The sequence below is a fragment of the Aethina tumida genome, chromosome 6 (genome assembly GCF_024364675.1).
Source record: "Aethina tumida isolate Nest 87 chromosome 6, icAetTumi1.1, whole genome shotgun sequence".
Classification (NCBI taxonomy): domain Eukaryota; kingdom Metazoa; phylum Arthropoda; class Insecta; order Coleoptera; family Nitidulidae; genus Aethina; species Aethina tumida.
Window position 1 is genome coordinate 11391254 of NC_065440.1, and position 18874 is coordinate 11410127.

Below are 18874 nucleotides of genomic sequence, written 5' to 3' on the forward strand. Positions count from 1 at the left end.
AAATACAAACGTCAGCCTTTATTCAAACAAATTTACGATACAAGCTTACTCTTAAAACTGAGCGCATAATAAGCGATGACAATGGACAAAACGGACGCGACCACCTCGCAACTGATCATCGGTCCCTGATAAACGCCGTGATGTCGAATTTCGATTCGGGCGAAGGGCCGCACCGCCTTGAAATCCTCCCCGATCCTCAGCGCCCTTTTCACCTGCATGTAACCAGCTTCGTCGTACACGTCCACCGTAATCAGGCCGACCTTCGCCGTCTTCACGTCCTCCGTCCAACTCAGCTGGTATTTGTGGGGGCCCACCGAAGCTATGGGCAGGATGGAGTCACCCATGAGGGCGTACAACCTGCCCGCACCGCCGGCCTCGCATTTCACCTCGAATTCGTTGATGTACGCGATGTGTTTCAGTATCGTAGCGTCGTCCGTGGTGTATGTCTTCGATTTTATGTCGGGGTTCAGACATTTCTCGCCCAACACCGTTATTATTAGAGTTAAAAAGTAAAATATTTTTGTTGACATTTTGTAAAGTGAAGCGGATCGATAATTCAATTTCGTGCGCGTTTGGTTCGCGCTACACCAGTAGGCCTAATGTACCGGTCTCGGGTAGTCCTAATCGCATCGTTTATTTTATTTAATTTGAATTCGTTTATATAAACAATTACAAAACCTATTCGTATTATTAACATTGTTGTGAAAATGTTGTTAATTTAATTAATCAAACAGGAATTGTTACTTCAGTCGTTATTATTCTGACCACCTGTTCACGTGTTTCAGCTGATCGTTGTTAATAATGGCGAACACGTGGGAATGCCGAAAATTGAACCGTGGCAAAACGGACACGGGGTTGACGCACGAATGTGGCGTTTTTGGGGCAATAGGCTTGGAAAATTGGACGAACAATTCGGAAATCGCACAGATAATATGCATTGGATTGGAGGCGTTGCAACACAGGTATGTTGTTTTTTTATTGCTTTTATGAATGAATTTTGTTAAATCGTTAAGGGGTTGTGTGAAAAAACGCATTGAATTAGTTTGAAGCTGTTTCAAATCTGATCACGTTACCTGTGAAGGCAATTGACTAATGAAAATTGTGAAAACGGTTTAAGTGTAATTTTAACTTAATAAAGTCTAAAATACAGTCGAATTTTGAAAACAAAAAATGTGTATAGAAGACACACCTTTCTCCTTTGTTTTATGTAAACATGAACTACGCTTTATTAAAAATAAAAGAAAAAATCTTTAAATTTTGCGATCTTATTGGACATTTAATTGTACAGCGCCACCTACAATATTTAAAATATCTACGTGTCGTAAATGTTTATTATTTTATTATTATATTTATTGCTTCCAATTACATATCATTGAGTAAATAGTTACTTGTTAGTTCAATATAAATACAACTTATCTCCTCAAACAATTATACAAATTACTTACTTTTATCGACACAATGTAAGCTAACAGTAGAATTAATATCAGTTTTATTTACTATTAATTTAATAAAAAACGATTCACTGAACTCTTTTACATAATATCATACTTAAATATATCATACATAAATATGCTTATACAAACTTATATTTCTAATATTAAAACCGGAGGAACAAAAAGACTAGAAGCTATTCAATGAGAAATTTTCAGTTTTTATGTAGTTTGTGAGTTATAACTTTGTTATAGGGAGTGGCACAAAAATTTGGTTTTCATCTAATGATACACTGAACTTTTTTACATAATATACTAAAATATCAAACTTATATTCCTAATATTAAGACTGAGAGGACAGAATGAATAGGAGCAATTGTAATTCTTTGACAAATATTCAGTTTTTATGTAGTTCCTGGGTTATAACTTTGAGACAGACAATGAAAAAGAAATTTGATTTGCATTCAAAGTTTCACTCAACATTTTTACATAATAATTTAAAATTTCAAACTTATATCTCTATTATTGACTTAAAAAACAGAAAGACAGAAATATTTAATTTATTAGTATTTTTAGTGTTATAACTTTGGTGTAGAACGTGGCACAAAAATTTGGTTTTCATCCAACGATACACTGAACATTTATACATATTACACTAAATTATCAAATTTATATATCCAATATTAAAACCGGGAACACAGAATGAGTAGGAGTAATTGTAATTCATTGGCAAATATTCGGTTTTTATGTAGTTTATGGGTTATAACTTTGAGACAGACAGTGAAAAAGAAATTCGATTTGCATTCAAAGTTTTAGTCAACATTTTTACATAATAATGTAAAATTTCAAATTTATATCTCTAATATTATGACTGAAAGAACAGAGAGACAGAAATATTTAAATTATACGTATTTTTAGTGTTATAACTTTGGTGTAGAAAGTGGCACAAAAATTTGGTTTTCATCCAACGATACACTGAAAATTTATACATATTATACTAAAATATCAAACTTATATATCCAAAATTAAAACCGGGAACACAGAATGACTAGGAGCAATTGTAATTCATTGGCAAATTTTCGGTTTTTATGTAGTTTATGAGTTATAACTTTGAGACAGACAGTGAAAAAGAAATTTGATTTGCATTCAAAGTTTTAGTCAACATTTTTACATAATAATGTAAAATTTCAAATTTATATCTCTAATATTATGACTGAAAGAACAGAGAGACAGAAATATTTAAATTATACGTATATTTAGTGTTATAACTTTGGTGTAGAACGTGGCACAAAAATTTGGTTTTTATCCAACGATACACTGAACATTTATACATATTATACTAAAATATCAAACTTATATATCCAATATTAAAACCGGGAACACAGAATGACTAGGAGCAATTGTAATTCATTGGCAAATTTTCGGTTTTTATGTAGTTTATGGGTTATAACTTTGAGACAGACAGTGAAAAAGAAATTCGATTTGCATTCAAAGTTTTAGTCAACATTTTTACATAATAATGTAAAATTTCAAATTTATATCTCTAATATTATGACTGAAAGAACAGAGAGACAGAAATATTTAAATTATACGTATTTTTATTGTTATAACTTTGGTGTAGAAAGTGGCACAAAAATTTGGTTTTCATCCAACGATACACTGAAAATTTATACATATTATACTAAAATATCAAACTTATATATCCAATACTAAAACCGGGAACACAGAATGACTAGGAGCAATTGTAATTCATTGGCAAATATTCGGTTTTTATGTAGTTTGTGAGTTATAACTTTGAGACAGACAGTGAAAAAGAAATTTGATTTGCATTCAAAGTTTTAGTCAACATTTTTACATAATAATGAAAAATTTTAAATTTATGTCTCTAATATTATGACCGAAAGAACAGAGAGACAAATATTTAATTTATACATATTTTTAGTGATTTAACTTTGGTGAAGAAAGTGGCACAAAAATTTGGCTTTCATCCAACGATACACTGAACATTTATACATATTATACTAAAATATCAAACTTATATATCCAATATTAAAACCAGAAACACAGAATGACTAGGAGCAATTGTAATTCATTGGCAAATATTCGGTTTTTATGTAGTTTATGGGTTATAACTTTGAGATAGACAGTGAAAAAGAAATTTGATTTGCATTCAAAGTTTCAGTCAACATTTCTACATAATAATTTAAAATTTAAAACTTATATCTCTAATATTATGACCGAAAGAACAGAAAGACTGAGGAATATTTAATTTATATGTATTTTCAGTGTAATAACTTTGTTGTAGTAGATTTAATTATACTAAAATATACAAGGTGTTCTGTTGAAAATAACAAATTTATCGATGGTATAAATATTAAACGTTAACACTCTTCAGCTTCAAAACAAAATTAGCACAAAAACTATTGGATTTAGGTGTAAGATTATTATTAACCATTTTAATTGCAATTACATATAGAAATAAAAAATTACCCGTTAAACCGGAAAAGAAAATACATTAGAAAAGAAATTTAAGTCAAGTTGTTTCTTTAAAAAAAATCGAATCAGTATATTTTCCTGTTCTCCATAACTTTTCAATGAATAAGTTGGGTGAGCCACCCTATATATTTTCAATTAATTCGACTTCTTTTGTATACTAATTTAATTAAATCAACAAAAATTAAATATTTCCAGGGGTCAAGAATCGACCGGCCTGGTGACGTCGGAAGGCGACAACGACTTCCACGTGCACAAGGGCATGGGCCTGGTGAAGCACGTGTTCAACAACGACCACATCTCGAAGCTGCCGGGCACGCACGGCATCGGTCACACCCGTTACTCGACCAGCGCCAAGTCCGAACAGATCAACTGTCAGCCGTTCGTCGTGCACTCGATGCACGGGGCGCTGGCCGTCGCCCACAACGGCGAACTGGTTAACGCAGGCGCACTGCGCAGTCAGGTGTTGATGCGCGGCGTCGGTCTGAGCACGCACTCGGACAGCGAGCTGATCACGCAGGCGCTGTGCCTCATACCGCCCGACGGTGAGGTCAACGGACCGGACTGGCCGGCCAGGATCAGGCACCTGATGCAGCTGGCGCCGTTGAGCTACTCGCTGGTGATCATGCTGAAGGACAGGATCTATGCGGTCAGGGATCCGTACGGCAATAGGCCGTTGTGTCTGGGGAAGATAGTGTCGAATGCCAATTCGGAGGAGGTGACCGAAGGGTGGGCGGTCTCTTCGGAGTCTTGCGCCTTCATTACGGTCACCCGGTACGTGAGGGAGGTGTTGCCCGGTGAGATACTGGAGTTGACGCGTAAAGGCGTCAGGACCATGGACGTGGTGCAGACTCCGGAAGGTAAAAATTTGGCTTTCTGCATCTTCGAATACGTTTATTTTGCCAGGCCGAATAGTATTTTCGAGGGACAGGAGGTTTATACGGTGAGGAATTTGTGCGGGGCACAACTAGCCATCGAACATCCGGTCGAGGCGGATATGGTTGGTTCGGTGCCCGAATCCGGCAACTCGGCTGCCTTCGGATATTCCAGACAAGTACGTCATACCACCATTAATCATTGACATATACAATATTTATTTAATTCCAGTCGAATATCCCGTTCGGGGAACTACTCACGAAAAACAACTACGTAGGCCGGACGTTCATACAACCCAGCAACAGACTGCGACAGTTCAACGTGGCGCTGAAGTTCAGCCCAATTCTCTATAACGTGAAAGGCAAAAGAATCGTACTGATCGATGATTCGATAGTACGAGGCAACACAGTGGGTCCCATTATTAAATTGTTGAGGAGAGCTGGGGCGAAAGAAGTGCACGTCAGGGTCGCCAGCCCTCCATTGAGGTTCCCGTGTTACATGGGCATCAACATTCCTACTAAGGAGGAACTTATTGCCAATACGTTGTCGTCGAAGGAACTGGCAGAAAAAGTTGGTCTGTATTTACTTTTTCGTTTTAAATTACAACTCAGGAATTATATCAACGCTTTTCACTTTCCATTCCAAACTTATAATCCGAAAAGTACATACAAATTGAATGTTTTTACTGTATCACAATTGTTCCTATGTTTTTGGCTTCCTTACTCTTAATATTAGAAATATAATTTTGAAATTATGTAAAAATATTCTACAAATTGCTGAGTGAACACCTTATTTTTCTTTCGCTTTCCAATCCAAAGTTACATCAGGAAACTATATAAAAATTGATTATTTTCGTTTTCATACAACTGTTCCCAGTTTTTCTCTTCTCCTAGTCTTAATTTTAGAGACATGATTTTGAAATTTTAATAAATTATGTAAAAATATTCAACAAATAGCTGGGTGAAACCACATGTTTCTCTCATTTTCTAATCCAAAGATATAATCCGGAAACTGCATAAGAATTGAGTATTTTTATTGAATTACAATTGTTCCTAGTTTTTCTGTTCTCTTTGTTTTAATTCTAGAGACATAGTTTTGAAATTTTAATAACATATGTAAAAATATTCAGTAAATCGTTGGGTGAAAACCACACTTTTCTTTCGCTTTCCAATCCAAAGTTACAGCCAGGAAATTATATAAAAATTGATTATTTTCGTTTTCATACAACTGTTCCCAGTTTTTCAGTTCTCCTAGTCTTAATTTTAGAAACATGGTTTTGAAATTGTAATAAATTATGTAAAAATATTCAACAAATAGCTGGGTGAAAACCACATGTTTCTTTCGTTTTCTAATCCAAAGTTATAATCCGGAAACTACATAAGAATTGAGTATTTTTATTGAATTACAATTGTTCCTAGTTTTTCTATTCTCTTTGTTTTAATTCTAGAGACAGAGTTTTGAAATTTCAATAACATATGTAAAAATATTCAGTAAATCGTTGTGTGAAAACCACACTTTTCTTTCGCTGTCCAATCCAAAGTTAAACCCAGAAACTATATAAAAATTGATTATTTTCGTTTTCATACAACTGTTCCCAGTTTTTCTGTTCTCCTAGTCTTAATTTTAGAGACATGATTTTGAAATTTTAGTAAATTATGTAAAAATATTCAACAAATAGCTGGGTGAAAACCACATGTTTCTTTCGTTTTCCAATCCAAAGATATAATCCGGAAACTGCATAAGAATTGAGTATTTTTATTGAATTACAATTGTTCCTAGTTTTTCTATTCTCTTGGTTGTAATTTTAGAGACAATTTTGAAATTTTAATAACAAATGTAAAAATATTCAGTAAACAGTAGGATGAAAACCACACTTTTCTTTTGCTTTCCAATCCAAAGTTACAGCCAGGAAACTATATAAAAATTGATTATTTTCGTTTTCATACAACTGTCCCCAGTTTTTCTGTTCTCCTAGTCTTAATTTTAGAGACATGATTTTGAAATTTTAGTACTTGATTAATTTTTTAGGTGCGGACAGTTTGGAGTACTTGAGCGTGGAGGGCTTGGTGAAGGCGGTCGTGAAGAATTTGGAAACCTCAGAACCTAGACATTGTACCGCTTGTCTAACAGGCGATTATCCTGGCGGTGTTCCCGATGAATTAACTTGGTGAATGATTGCCAGACGTAGTATTGAAACGAGTCTCTCTTGTATATCTCAGATTATGTATGTGTGTTAAAACAGTATTAATGTCATGTTGTGGTGCCGGAAAACCTCCTTATACAATAAGTATTATTGTGCCTTATAATTGAAATAATTAATTTAATTTTTATATTAATTAAATATATTTACTTACACTTAACAAAGTGTTTTGTTAATCAATTAACTATAAAATTACATACAATATAATGGTTAATCAAAGTACATTGAACTGAAATTCAAAAATTGTTTCATTTAAGGGAAAAGGGCAAACTTCCTCCTCAACTTTTCAATTACAGTGTTTCTTTGATACTCAACTTCCCTGCGGCAAAAGTACCTAAACATCACAGGACATTGATAGATAAATAGTTCCTGGCATAAAGTTTCAGCTCTTACATAGTTGTATGAAAAGTTGAAGTAACTGTGGGACTCCACTGAAACAGTACAATATTGTTAATATTAATGCAGTTGTAATTTGGATATTCTTACAGCAATACATTCCTGATACAAAGCAAGCCCTCTGAGTTGCATTTATCAGATAATTTAGATGTACCAAGTCAGATATCATCTCGTAATTGGCGACACCTACATTCTTAATTCGAGGCCAGTGCGACAGTTTTTGTATATATTCAATTGTGTACTTCCAATGTTGTAAGTCGCCACTTTCGCCCATAACATTAAAGTCCAGACTGTGAATAAATACAAACAAAATTATATTTCAGGAATTCTTATAGTTTATATCGTTACTTACATGGTGGGATTTAAATATTTCAAGTTATTAAAATCAGCAGCATATTCCCAAACATCTTCCGCATTGGTCTTGTGTAAGAGCAACTTCGTCACATGCTCGTACTTATTCACTCTGGCCAACAAGAAAATCGACACCAAAATGATGATGAAAAAAATATTACGCTTCTTCCAACGTATCCAGGCCATTTTCGCTGACTCAGACTGACAGCTTCACTTTTGAACTTCAAAGTCGTCAAAACATCTAGTTAACTAATATAATTTGACACTTCGGTTTAAAAATATTTCTTTCAATTACTATTCCTGTATTACAATTCAAAAACTCTTTGGATCACAACTGTTAAAAAGAACAACAGTTTCTTCTGAAGAAATTTTGTCTGTTCTTCCGGCATTTTTTATTGGGATTTTAGTATGAATTTCTTGTCTTATATTCTAAAGAGACAATCCAGAAAATACATAAAAATTGAAGAAGAATCTAAAGAATCTAAAGTACCCAAAGAATCTAAAGAATCTAAGAATCTAAAGAATCTAAAGAATCAAAAGGATCTAAAGAATCTAAAGAATGTAAAGAATCTAAACAATCTAAAGAATTGAAACAGTCTTTAGTTTAGTTTTTCTGTTCTTCCGGATTCAATATTAGAGATATAATTTTTAAATTTTGGTATATTATGTCAAAATGTTCAGTGAATTTGTTGTCTTTCTTATGTTCTAAAGATACAATCCAGAAAATAAATAAAAGTTGAATATTAATTATTAAATTGGAACGGTCTTTAGTTTTTCTGTTCTTCCGGACTTAATATTAGAGATATAATTTTTAAATTTTGGTATATTATGTAAAAATGTTCAGTGAATTTGTTGTCTTTCTTATTTTCTAAAGATACAATCCAGAATATATATAAAAATTGAATATTTATCACTGAATTGAAACTGTCTTTAGTTTTTCTGTTCTTCCGTATTTAATATTAGAGATATAATTTTTAAATTTTGGTATATTATGTAAAAATGTTCAGTGAATTTGTTGTCTTTCTTATTTTCTAAAGATACAATCCAGAATATATATAAAAATTGAATATTTATCATTGAATTTAAACTGTCTTTAGTTTTTCTGTTCTTCCGTATTTAATATTAGAGATATAATTTTTAAATTTTGGTATATTATGTAAAAATGTTCAGTGAATTTGTTGCCTTTTTTATCTTCTAAAGATACAATCCACAAAATAAATAAAAATTGAATATTTATTAATGAATTGAAACTGTCTTTAGTTTTTCTGCTCTTCCGGACTTGATGTTAAAGATATAATTTTTAAATTTTGATATATTATGTAAAAATGTATAGTGAATTTATTGTCTTTCTTATTTTCTAAAGATACAATCCAGAAAATATATAAAAATTGAATATTTATCATTGAATTGAAACTGTCTTTAGTTTTTCTGTTCTTCTGGATTTAAGATTGGAGATATAATTTTTAAATTTTGATCTATTATGTAAAAATGTTCAGGGAATTTGTTTTCTTTCTTATGTTCCAAAGGTACAATCCAGAATATATATAAAAATTGAATATTTATCATTGAATTTAAACTGTCTTTAGTTTTTCTGTTCTTCCGTATTTAATATTAGAGATATAATTTTTAAATTTTGGCATATTATGTAAAAATGTTCAGTGAATCGTTGGATGAGTCCAGAAACTACATACAAATTGAATATTTATCATTGAATTACAGTTGTGTTTAGATTTTTTGAGCTTCATGCGTTTGAAATTTTAGTATATTATGTAAGTATTCATAAAACTCATGGATCTTTTCAAAGTAAAAATCCATAAGTTGTCTGTCTAATTCCAATACTATTATTAGTATTCAAAATGTACCTGATTTTATCTAACCAGTGGACATTAAAAAACTTTTAATGATTGTAAAATATTTTATTTCCGTAAACTTACAAGCTTAATTGTCCTACAATAAACATTCAACACACTTGTTAAAATTAATACACATCTATTACACATATATGGCAGATTTGATGTTTTGAACTTCAATCATCAACCAATCTTCAAAGCCAGAGATAAACCAGTGCAAATATTTATTCAATACTTCCTCGAATTACACGCAACAAATAAATACACCAAAAAACAACGCAAACAATCACTGTATCACAATTGGGATTATCAAACGTGATCGACTGTCACGCCGATACGAAAGACACTTGTGGGATCTTGCAAATTCTGCCGCACGTTGGTCTCGAATTTGCTCTTGATGCTCGAAAATTCCATGATGTTTTTCGGCTTGCACTCGATCCAAAAGCGATCGAATTCGTAAAATAGGTAGCTGTAAAACTGATGGAACAGCCTCATCGTTGGCAAGCTTCTGGAGGTGTTGTAGAAGTACGTCTTGGCCTCGCCGTCCTTTAACAAAACCCACGCCATGGACGTCAGATTAATGCCCACTATGGCGAAGCAATAGCCATGAATGGGATGATGGGAATGAGACAGGACGTGTTGGGCCGGCCCGTTGTACTCCGTGGCGAAGAACAGAAGGTTCTCCAGCCCCAGCATGCCCATACCGCGGAAATCCGTCTTCGGGTCGTCCCCCTGAAAACCGATGTCCTGCCACTGTCGCGTGACTCGACTCTCCAACGGCTGATCGGGCATGAGCTTGTGCCACAGGTTGACCAGCTTTTGCTCGTGCTCCTGGTTGTTGGAGTCGAAACCCTGCGTCCTTAGGCTCTCCACCTCCGCAATCAGCTGCCTGTAGCCCCATATCTGCTCGATGCACTTGCCGAAACTCGACACGAAGCTGGTGTGCACCTTCGGATTGATCTTCTTGACCAGCAGCACCGTGCTCACGGCGCCCCGCAGTATTTCCCTTTCGTTGGCGCCGGTGAACCTCCTGTTGTCCGAAATGTCGTTGAGGTGCACGATCAGCTGTTTGATCTCGCCGCTCCGCGACAAGCTCAAGGAGTTTTCGACCGATTTGATGCGGGGGGCGCCGCTGATTTCGCCGTAGCAGATGCGTTGCAGCTCGCACAGGCCGGTGGTTTTGCGCAGGAACCACTTGAGCACCGGCCGCAGGAAGTTGTAGTAGAACCACCACAGCGGCGGGAACATGGTTGCGGCGGGTTTCGGGGCACGGAAATCCTGCGGTTCAGGTTTGGTTCGTCGACATCGGGAATTTAGGTTAGGGTTTTGTTGACGTCTGTCGTCGCCATCGCAACGGCATGTCTCAAATAAACATTTTTTTGCAATACTGGACTTAAATGATAGTAATGGAATGTTTATAATTTAAATTCTTACATTGTATGCCTAGGTTATTTTTACTGTTTAACATGTTAAAACCGTAACTGAATATATTAAGAATACTCAGTTTAATACATTACAGGTTACAAAATTGGTTTTGTTAAATTCATCTGAATGTCCATAGATGGCGCCACTATCGCTAGTTTCATGTAGTGTCTGTGTAATATAAAATTGTTTTTATTGAGACAAGTTTTACAAAAAGAGTTTCTAAAATAGGTGATCAAAATTTGGGTACAGCTGGAACACGTTCAATGAGAAAAATCTAAATAAAATTTATAAAAATGTTCATCGAACTGTATATGTTCACAGATGGCGCTAACAGGCTTTTTATAAATTTATTTGTTTTTATTAAAACATGGTTAAAACTTATACTTTTATTATTTGCTTATTGTTTAACATTCAATTGTGCGTGTACATAAAATTAATTTCATTTTAATACATTCAATGTTATTTTTTATACATGATCACGTAAATTAATAAAACCCTTTAACTACAAGTAATTTTATTGTATAACATTAGGATACTTACCTTCATTTTGAGTATTAAATGCTATTAATTAATTAATATAATTCTAGAAAAAGTCATTGTTTACAAATAAAATCAACAGGTTCCCTTTATTGTCCGACAGATGTCGCCCAAACCAAAGATAAATTACTGGGGGAGGAGCTAGATTACCTATGTGAGCCCTAAAAAATCGCAAAAACCGCCAAAATCAAGCATAAAATCGTATAAAATAAGTCGACAAACTGATAACCGACTCAAAATCCGTCGATTTAGTCCAGTCGAACGGTAAATCATTAGCCAAAAAAAATAAAATAAATAAACTCGCCGACGTGCAAATGCGCATGTCCCACCAAATTCGATGTTTTTTGATATTTAAACAATTTTAACGGTCCCCGAGTCGGATTTTCGTCCTGAAGGATCATTTCAAACAATTCCGGACCCGCCTGACACGTTTCCCGAAACCATTGCACCGAAACATTTGAATTATCCCGTAAAAATCCCATACATTGGGCGTGTTCTAAACAATCTAATCGACGACGCGCCCGCAGCGCGCCCTCTCCGTCACGAACCGCGTGCGGGAGCGAGACGGACGGCGCGCACGACTTCGGCACCGTTCGCCGTGAGGCGTAGCCATTTTGCGTTGACGAATATTGACAGACGTCGGGTCCGTCTAGACAGCGACTCATTTGTTATACCGCCGCGGTGACATGTAAACACGGAATTTACGGGCCACGGGGAGAATCCGCCACACTCAGCCACATGGTTACGCGTACGTTTGCCGCGACCACGTTACGCGCGCTTTAAACACGACCGTTTCCGCATAACCCTTAATATATTATTTTGATTCGAGACGCCCGCACCGATTTCGATTAGTGTGTTGTTGTTGTTGTTGTTTATTGTTGTCGCGGTTCCCGTTCGAGTTCTGTCTGTTGTTGTTGTTGTTGTTTTTGTGTGTGCGATGGTTCCACGGCACGCTGCGTTATAATGTAAGTATTTGCGGCTTAATTGATTCGTCCTCCGGGTCCGTGTGTGCGTTGGACGGTTGTAAAATGCGTTGGTCCGGTTGATTCGACGTTCCGTTGTTTTTCTCATTTTGGCCTCGTACGGGGGCGAAACGAAGCGATCCGTTTTTGTTTTGGTCCCGCGATTGATTTTCGACGACGGGACGGACGGGGTGACTGTGTGTGTGTGCGCAATTTTGCGCCCGAACTGCTCCAATTTTCGTTGAACTGGACGAAATGCAGGTTTTGCAAGACGGTTTTTGTCGTGTGACTCATTCAGGTTTTATGCGTTTGTTTTGTTGTTTAATCGAACTTATTGACAGCGCAAATGTCACCGAACATAACCAAACAAAACACACACTATTTTTTGGGCTGCTAGATTTGGTTTTAATTAATTAAATAAAGATGTAAACTGTACTTAAACTGCAAATTATTGTGTATTTTTTATTTATTTATTAGTGTTTTGAATCCTATAACTGACTGTAACAGACTAAAAAAGTTGCTTCAAATTTATGGTTGTTGTTAGAACATAACCAAACAAAATAAAGACGAAACCAATTTAAAGTTGTGTTTATATGTGTTTATTTTGTTTTCATTTTCATTATTCGTATTGGTTTGTTTAATTTAGTAAATTGTAAGTAGTACACTCCAATTTTATACAATTTATTGTTAAAGAAAATTTTTATTAATTATTTTAAGAATTACCCAAATAAAGGCACAAACTATAAATTTAAAGATCTAAATGCTTTTTGGTGTTCCAATTTTAACATAATAATAATTATTAATTTGCTATTTTTCAATTTTATTTCTGATCAAAATTATATAGTTTAATATATAATTATATAGTTTTAATGACTTCCAACTAAAAAAATTAATTACTGCCTTCAAAATATGTTTCACTTTCATTAAATTATAGTGACTTGTTTAATGTTTTGAGTAATAACTGTTGCGGTTCAGATTTATATACATTTTTTATATAATTGTTGTCATTAATTTACTATTTTTTTAGTGTGCTTGTTCTGGTTGTTAGTTTTATTGTATTATGTTAATTTTGTTAATTTTATGAACTGCAACTAATACGTTTCATATTTACACATTTTCAACATAATTATTTGTATTAATTGGCTAATTTTAAGAGACTTCATCAATGAATTTATAATTTACCAATTAAAAAAACAAAATTTAAATTTAAAGGTTTTTTCTTCCTCAATTTTAAGATAATTATTGATATTAAATTATTAATATGTAATTCTTTTTCTAATTTTATTTTATATAAAAACAATAAGATTTTTAATGTGTATCCTGTATATGTCTAGTTAGATAAAAATGAAGTAAGTTTCGCTTTCATTAAATTATGTTGTTTTGATTAATTCATTAAAATTATAACGGACACGTTTCAGGTTTATACATTTCCTTCATGAATAATTGTATTAATTTGCTATTTTTAAGAGACTTCTATAATGAATTAATACTTTACCAATATAAGGAAACAAAATATAAAGATTTTTTGTCTCAACTTTAATATAATTATTGTTACAAAATTATTATTTTTTAATTTTAATTGTATCAAAATTATACGATGCGTCTGTCTTCAAAATACCTTTTTCTAGGTTTCAATATTTCATAATAATATTATTTCGTTTAATTCATTAAACCGCTAACTGACATGTTTCATAATTATACATTTCCTGACTTAAACATGAATTATTACCTTCAAAACAGTTTCAGTTTCATTAAATTATATTGTTTTTTATTAATTCATTAAACTAGTAATTAACATGTCTCAGATTTATACATTTTCAACATAATTATTTATATTAATTTGCTATTTTTGAGAGACTTTGTTAGTCAATTTAAAATTTATCAATATAAGAGCACAGAATATGAATTTAAAGATTTTTTCAATTTTAGCATTATTATTAAAATACTATTTATCAATTATATTTTACATTAATATTATAAGATGAACTTTAATGTCCACGCATTAAAATAAAATATAAATCATTGCCTTCAAAATACTTTTTTCTATGTTTCAATTTTTTAAATTATATTTTTTTTAGTTTATTCAGCTCATAACTGATATGTTTTAGATTTACACATTTCCAACTTAATTTTAATATTAAATTACTATTTTAAGAGATTTCATTCATTAAACTTTACCAACATAAGAAAAGAAAATATGAATTTAAAGAATTTTTTCTTTCTCAATTTTAAAATAATTATTCTTATTAAATTGTATTTATTCATTATATTTTGTATCAATGTTATAAGATGAATTATATATTCTCTGACTAAGTAGACTAAAATATAGATCACTGCCTTCAAAATACGTTTTTCTAAGTTTCAGTTTTTATAAATTATATTATTTTGTTTAGTTCTTAAAATTTGTAACAGACCAGTTTCAGATGTATACATTTTCAACATAATTATGTGTATTAATTTGCTATTTTAAAAGACTTTTTTAATGAAATTAAGCTTCACCAATATAAGAAAACAAAATATAAATTTAAAAGTTTTCTGTTTCAAACTTAACATAATTATTGTTATTAAATTACTATATTTATATTTTATTTCAAAACAAAATTTTAATGTGAATGAGTTTTAATGACTTTATTAAATAAAATATGAATTATTATCTTCAAAACACCTTTTTTGAGTTTTAGTTTGATTAAATTATATTGTTTTGATTAATTCATTAAACTAGTTTCAGATTTATACATTTCCATCAGAATTATTTGTTTTAATTTGCTATTTATTTAGAGACCAATATAAGAGATCAAAATATGAATTTAAAGATTATTTCTTTCTTAATTTTAACATAATTACTATTATTAACTTTTTAATACTTTATTAATTATATTTAGTATCAAAACCATAAGATGGACATTTTCAACTTAATTTTATTTGTATTAATTTGTCATTTTCAAGAGACTTTAATAATAAATTTAAGATTTACCAATATGAAGAAACAAATTATAAATTTTCTTCTCAAATTTAACATAAGTATTACTATTTTTTTAAATTTATTTTACAGTAAAATATTAAGATGAGTTTTAATGTCTCCTGACTTAATTAAATGAAACATGAATTACTACATTCAAAACACCTTTTTCTAAGTTTCAGTATGACTAAATTATATTGTTTTGATTAATTCATTAAACTAGTTTCAGATTTATACATTTCCAACAGAAATTATTTGTATTAATTTGCTATTTATTTAGAGACTTCGTTAATGAATTTAAAATTTACCAATATAAGAGACCAAAATATGAATTTAAAGATTATTTCTTTCTCAATTTTGACATAATTATTATTATTAAAACCATAAGTTCATTATCAAAACCATAAGATGGACATGTTTCAGATTTACACATTTTCAACATAATTTTATTTGTATTAATTTGTCATTTTTAAGTGACTTTAATAATGAATTTAAGATTTACCAATATGAAAAAACAAATTATAAATTTAAAAATTTACTGTCTCAAATTTAACATAAGTATTACTATTTTTTTAAATTTATTTTACAGTAAAATATTGAGATGAGTTTTAATGTTTCCTGACTTAATTAAATAAAACATGAATTACTACATTCAAATCACCTTTTTCTAAATTTCAGTTTGACTAAATTATATTATTTTGATTAATTCATTAAACTAATTTCAGATTTATACATTTTCAACCGAATTATTTGTATTGATTTGACATTTATTTAGAGACTCCGTTAATGAATTTAAAATTTACCAATATAAGAGACCAAAATATGAATTTAAATATTATTTCCTTCTCAATTTTATTATAATTATTATTATTAATTATACTTAGTACCAAAACCATAAGATGGACATGTTTCAGATTTACACATTTTCAACTTAAGTTTATTTGTATTAATTTGTCATTTTTAAGAGACTTTAATAATAAATTTAAGATTTATCAATATGGAAAAACAAATTATAAATTTAAAGATTTTCTGTGTCAAATTTAACATAATTATTATTATTTTTTAATTTTATTTAAATTTATGTAAAATATTAAGATGAGTTTTAATGTCTCTTGACTTAATTAAATAAAACATGAATTACTCATTCAAAACACCTTTTTCTAAGTTTCAGTATGACTAAATTATATTGTTTTGATTAATTCATTAAACTAGTTTCAGATTTATACATTTCCAACAGAATTATTTGTATTAATTTGCTATTTATTTAGAGACTTCGTTAATGAATTTAAAATTTACCAATATAAGAGACCAAAATATGAATTTAAAGATTATTTCTTTCTCAATTTTGACATAATTATTATTATTAAAGTACTATTTATTAATTATATTTAGTATTAAAACCATAAGATGGACATGTTTCAGATTTACACATTTTCAACTTAATTTTATTTGTATTAATTTGTTATTTTTAAGAGACTTTAATAATGAATTTAAGATTTACAAATATGAAAAAATAAATTATAAATTTAAAGATTTTCTGTCTCAAATTTAACATAATTATTACTATTTTTTAATTTTATTTTACAGTAAAATATTAAGATGAGTTTGAATGTCTCCTGACTTAATTAAATAAAACATGAATTAGTACATTCAAAACACCTTTTTCTATGTATCAGTTTGACTAAATTATATTGTTTTGATTAATTTATTAAACCAGTTTCAGATTTATACATTTCCAACAGAATTATTTGTATTAATTTGCTATTTATTTAGAGACTTCGTTAATGAATTTAAAATTTACCAATATGAGAGAACAAAATATGAATGTAAAAATTATTTCTTTCTCAATTTTAACATAATTATTATTATTAAAATACTATTTATTAATTATATTTAGTATCAAAACCATAAGATGGACATGTTTCATATTTACACATTTTCAACTTATTTCTATTTTTATTTAAGAGACTTCAATAATGAATTTAAGATTTACCAATATGAAAAAACAATTTATAAATTTGATTTTCTGTCTCTAATTTAACATAATTATTACTATTTTTGAATTTTATTTTACAGTAAAATATTAAGATGAGTTTTAATGTTATTATACATCTTTAAATATCAATAATTTAAACGTAATTAATATACTCCATGTTTAAAATTTTGGAGCATTAATATCGGTTTCTTATAGGATAATCTTTGGTTAACCTGTAAGTCAAAAATGAACTTTCAAAGCTTCAAAAATTGTGGCTTTATAGGCGTTCTAGTTAGATCAACAACCTGTCAAAATTTTTGAAAAATAATTAATAGTTCAAAATCTATTGATATTATGTATAGGACATGGTATAATCATTTTATTTGCAGTTATATGTAGAATTTAAAAATCCAAAAATATACAGGGTGTTCCATTAAAATTAACAAAATTAAAGTCACTTCCGGCGAAACCAGAATAGAAATTTTGTTCAAAGTAAATTAGGAAAGTAGTTCAAGTCATGTTATAATTGCTATAAAAATTTTAAAGCAATATCTTTTTCCGTTCTATGTAATCTTCTAATGAATGTTGGATGAATCACTCAGTATGATTCCATTTTATAATTTTATGTGCATGAAAATTGTTCACTAACTTAATAAAATAAGTAAATAACATATAAAATATATATTTTGCTTGATTTCAGTCCATCAGATTATAGTTTTTTGTTTAAATTATTGAAATATGTTCTATTAAACATTATAAAGTCAGTTATTTATATTAATTTACTATTTTCTTCATCTATTTCTCAATTTTACAAAATAATTTGAAAACAAATTTTGATTACAACTAATAGAATATTTCAGCAAGGATGATCTATTCAATCAAACACACAATTAATTTTATATATTATAATATATTAATACTGTTAATAAAAGTAAAGTGCCCATTAAAATACAATATAATATAATAAATATTCCATAACTGTCTCCTTCCTGTTACATAAATACATTTTATTAATAGTACATCTTTTGATTTATTTATATTTATGACATCAATGTCTTGGCATTGAAATCTGGCTCCTAATTTATATAATGGCGCTAATTAAATGTTTTACACACATGATCTGGTGTGTTTGTTAACCGTTTCACAAACGGTTTCATCGCATCTTTTGCACAATAACGCACATTCACACTCACTCCTCCTTTATAACTTGATCAAACAAGAAATTCCACGTTTATTTATATGCATGACATCAATCCCCCGGTTCCAAGGCGAATTTTAACCGGAACCCCCCCTCGAAAAACAACGAAACTTTTCTCTCACCCCCCCAAAAGCCCCGTTGTTTCCCGTTTCTCGTTCCATCGTCGTCGTCGTCGTCGGCGTCGTCACGTTTTTGTTTTGTGTGTGTTTGGCGAAAACACGG

The 18874-nt window shown here is 30.7% G+C and overlaps 5 protein-coding genes across 5 annotated transcripts in view; 2 read left to right on the forward strand and 3 right to left on the reverse strand.

Annotated features, from left to right (window-relative positions):
* On the reverse strand, nt 1-663 carry LOC109605104 (translocon-associated protein subunit delta-like). The gene has a single exon (XM_020021672.2). It carries the CDS (start codon nt 528-530, stop codon nt 33-35), a length of 498 nt encoding a protein of 165 aa, XP_019877231.1. The 5' UTR covers nt 531-663; the 3' UTR covers nt 1-32.
* Nucleotides 664-708: 45 nt separating this feature from the next.
* Nucleotides 709-7163, forward strand: LOC109606991 (amidophosphoribosyltransferase-like). Its single transcript, XM_020023511.2, has 4 exons — nt 709-962; nt 4122-4977; nt 5031-5373; nt 6828-7163. Exons 1-4 carry the CDS (start codon nt 802-804, stop codon nt 6968-6970), a joined length of 1503 nt encoding a protein of 500 aa, XP_019879070.1. The 5' UTR covers nt 709-801; the 3' UTR covers nt 6971-7163.
* Nucleotides 7164-7251: 88 nt separating this feature from the next.
* Nucleotides 7252-7959, reverse strand: LOC126265788 (uncharacterized). The gene is made up of 3 exons (XM_049968398.1): nt 7748-7959; nt 7486-7685; nt 7252-7430 (listed from the first exon to the last, which is right to left on the reverse strand). Exons 1-3 carry the CDS (start codon nt 7930-7932, stop codon nt 7252-7254), a joined length of 564 nt encoding a protein of 187 aa, XP_049824355.1. The 5' UTR covers nt 7933-7959.
* Nucleotides 7960-9641: 1682 nt separating this feature from the next.
* On the reverse strand, nt 9642-11073 carry LOC109606276 (ELMO domain-containing protein 2). Its single transcript, XM_020022840.2, has one exon. The coding sequence runs from the start codon at nt 10842-10844 to the stop codon at nt 9906-9908; it is 939 nt and encodes a 312-aa protein (XP_019878399.1). The 5' UTR covers nt 10845-11073; the 3' UTR covers nt 9642-9905.
* A 1095-nt stretch (nt 11074-12168) lies between these two features.
* Nucleotides 12169-18874, forward strand: part of LOC109605698 (putative homeobox protein Meis3-like 2) — a 31709-nt gene continuing 25003 nt past the window's right edge. The window contains exon 1 of the mRNA XM_049968399.1: nt 12169-12523. The gene's annotated coding sequence lies outside the window, so the exon portion shown is untranslated. The remainder of the gene's footprint in view (nt 12524-18874) is intronic.

What these genes read in the sequence shown, in the direction of transcription:
- LOC109605104 (XM_020021672.2), bottom strand. Translation starts at nt 530, where the DNA reads ATGTCAACAAAAATATTTTACTTTTTAACTCTAATAATAACGGTGTTG.
- LOC109606991 (XM_020023511.2), top strand. Translation starts at nt 802, where the DNA reads ATGGCGAACACGTGGGAATGCCGAAAATTGAACCGTGGCAAAACGGAC. An exon ending in TTGGAGGCGTTGCAACACAG is followed by an intron (nt 963 to 4,121) that starts GTATGTTGTTTT and finishes AAATATTTCCAG; the next exon opens with GGGTCAAGAATCGACCGGCC. An exon ending in CCTTCGGATATTCCAGACAA is followed by an intron (nt 4,978 to 5,030) that starts GTACGTCATACC and finishes ATTTAATTCCAG; the next exon opens with TCGAATATCCCGTTCGGGGA.
- LOC126265788 (XM_049968398.1), bottom strand. Translation starts at nt 7,932, where the DNA reads ATGGCCTGGATACGTTGGAAGAAGCGTAATATTTTTTTCATCATCATT. An exon ending in AAATATTTAAATCCCACCAT is followed by an intron (nt 7,686 to 7,747) that starts GTAAGTAACGAT and finishes ATTTATTCACAG; the next exon opens with TCTGGACTTTAATGTTATGG. An exon ending in TGTATCAGGAATGTATTGCT is followed by an intron (nt 7,431 to 7,485) that starts GTAAGAATATCC and finishes GTACTGTTTCAG; the next exon opens with TGGAGTCCCACAGTTACTTC.
- LOC109606276 (XM_020022840.2), bottom strand. Translation starts at nt 10,844, where the DNA reads ATGTTCCCGCCGCTGTGGTGGTTCTACTACAACTTCCTGCGGCCGGTG.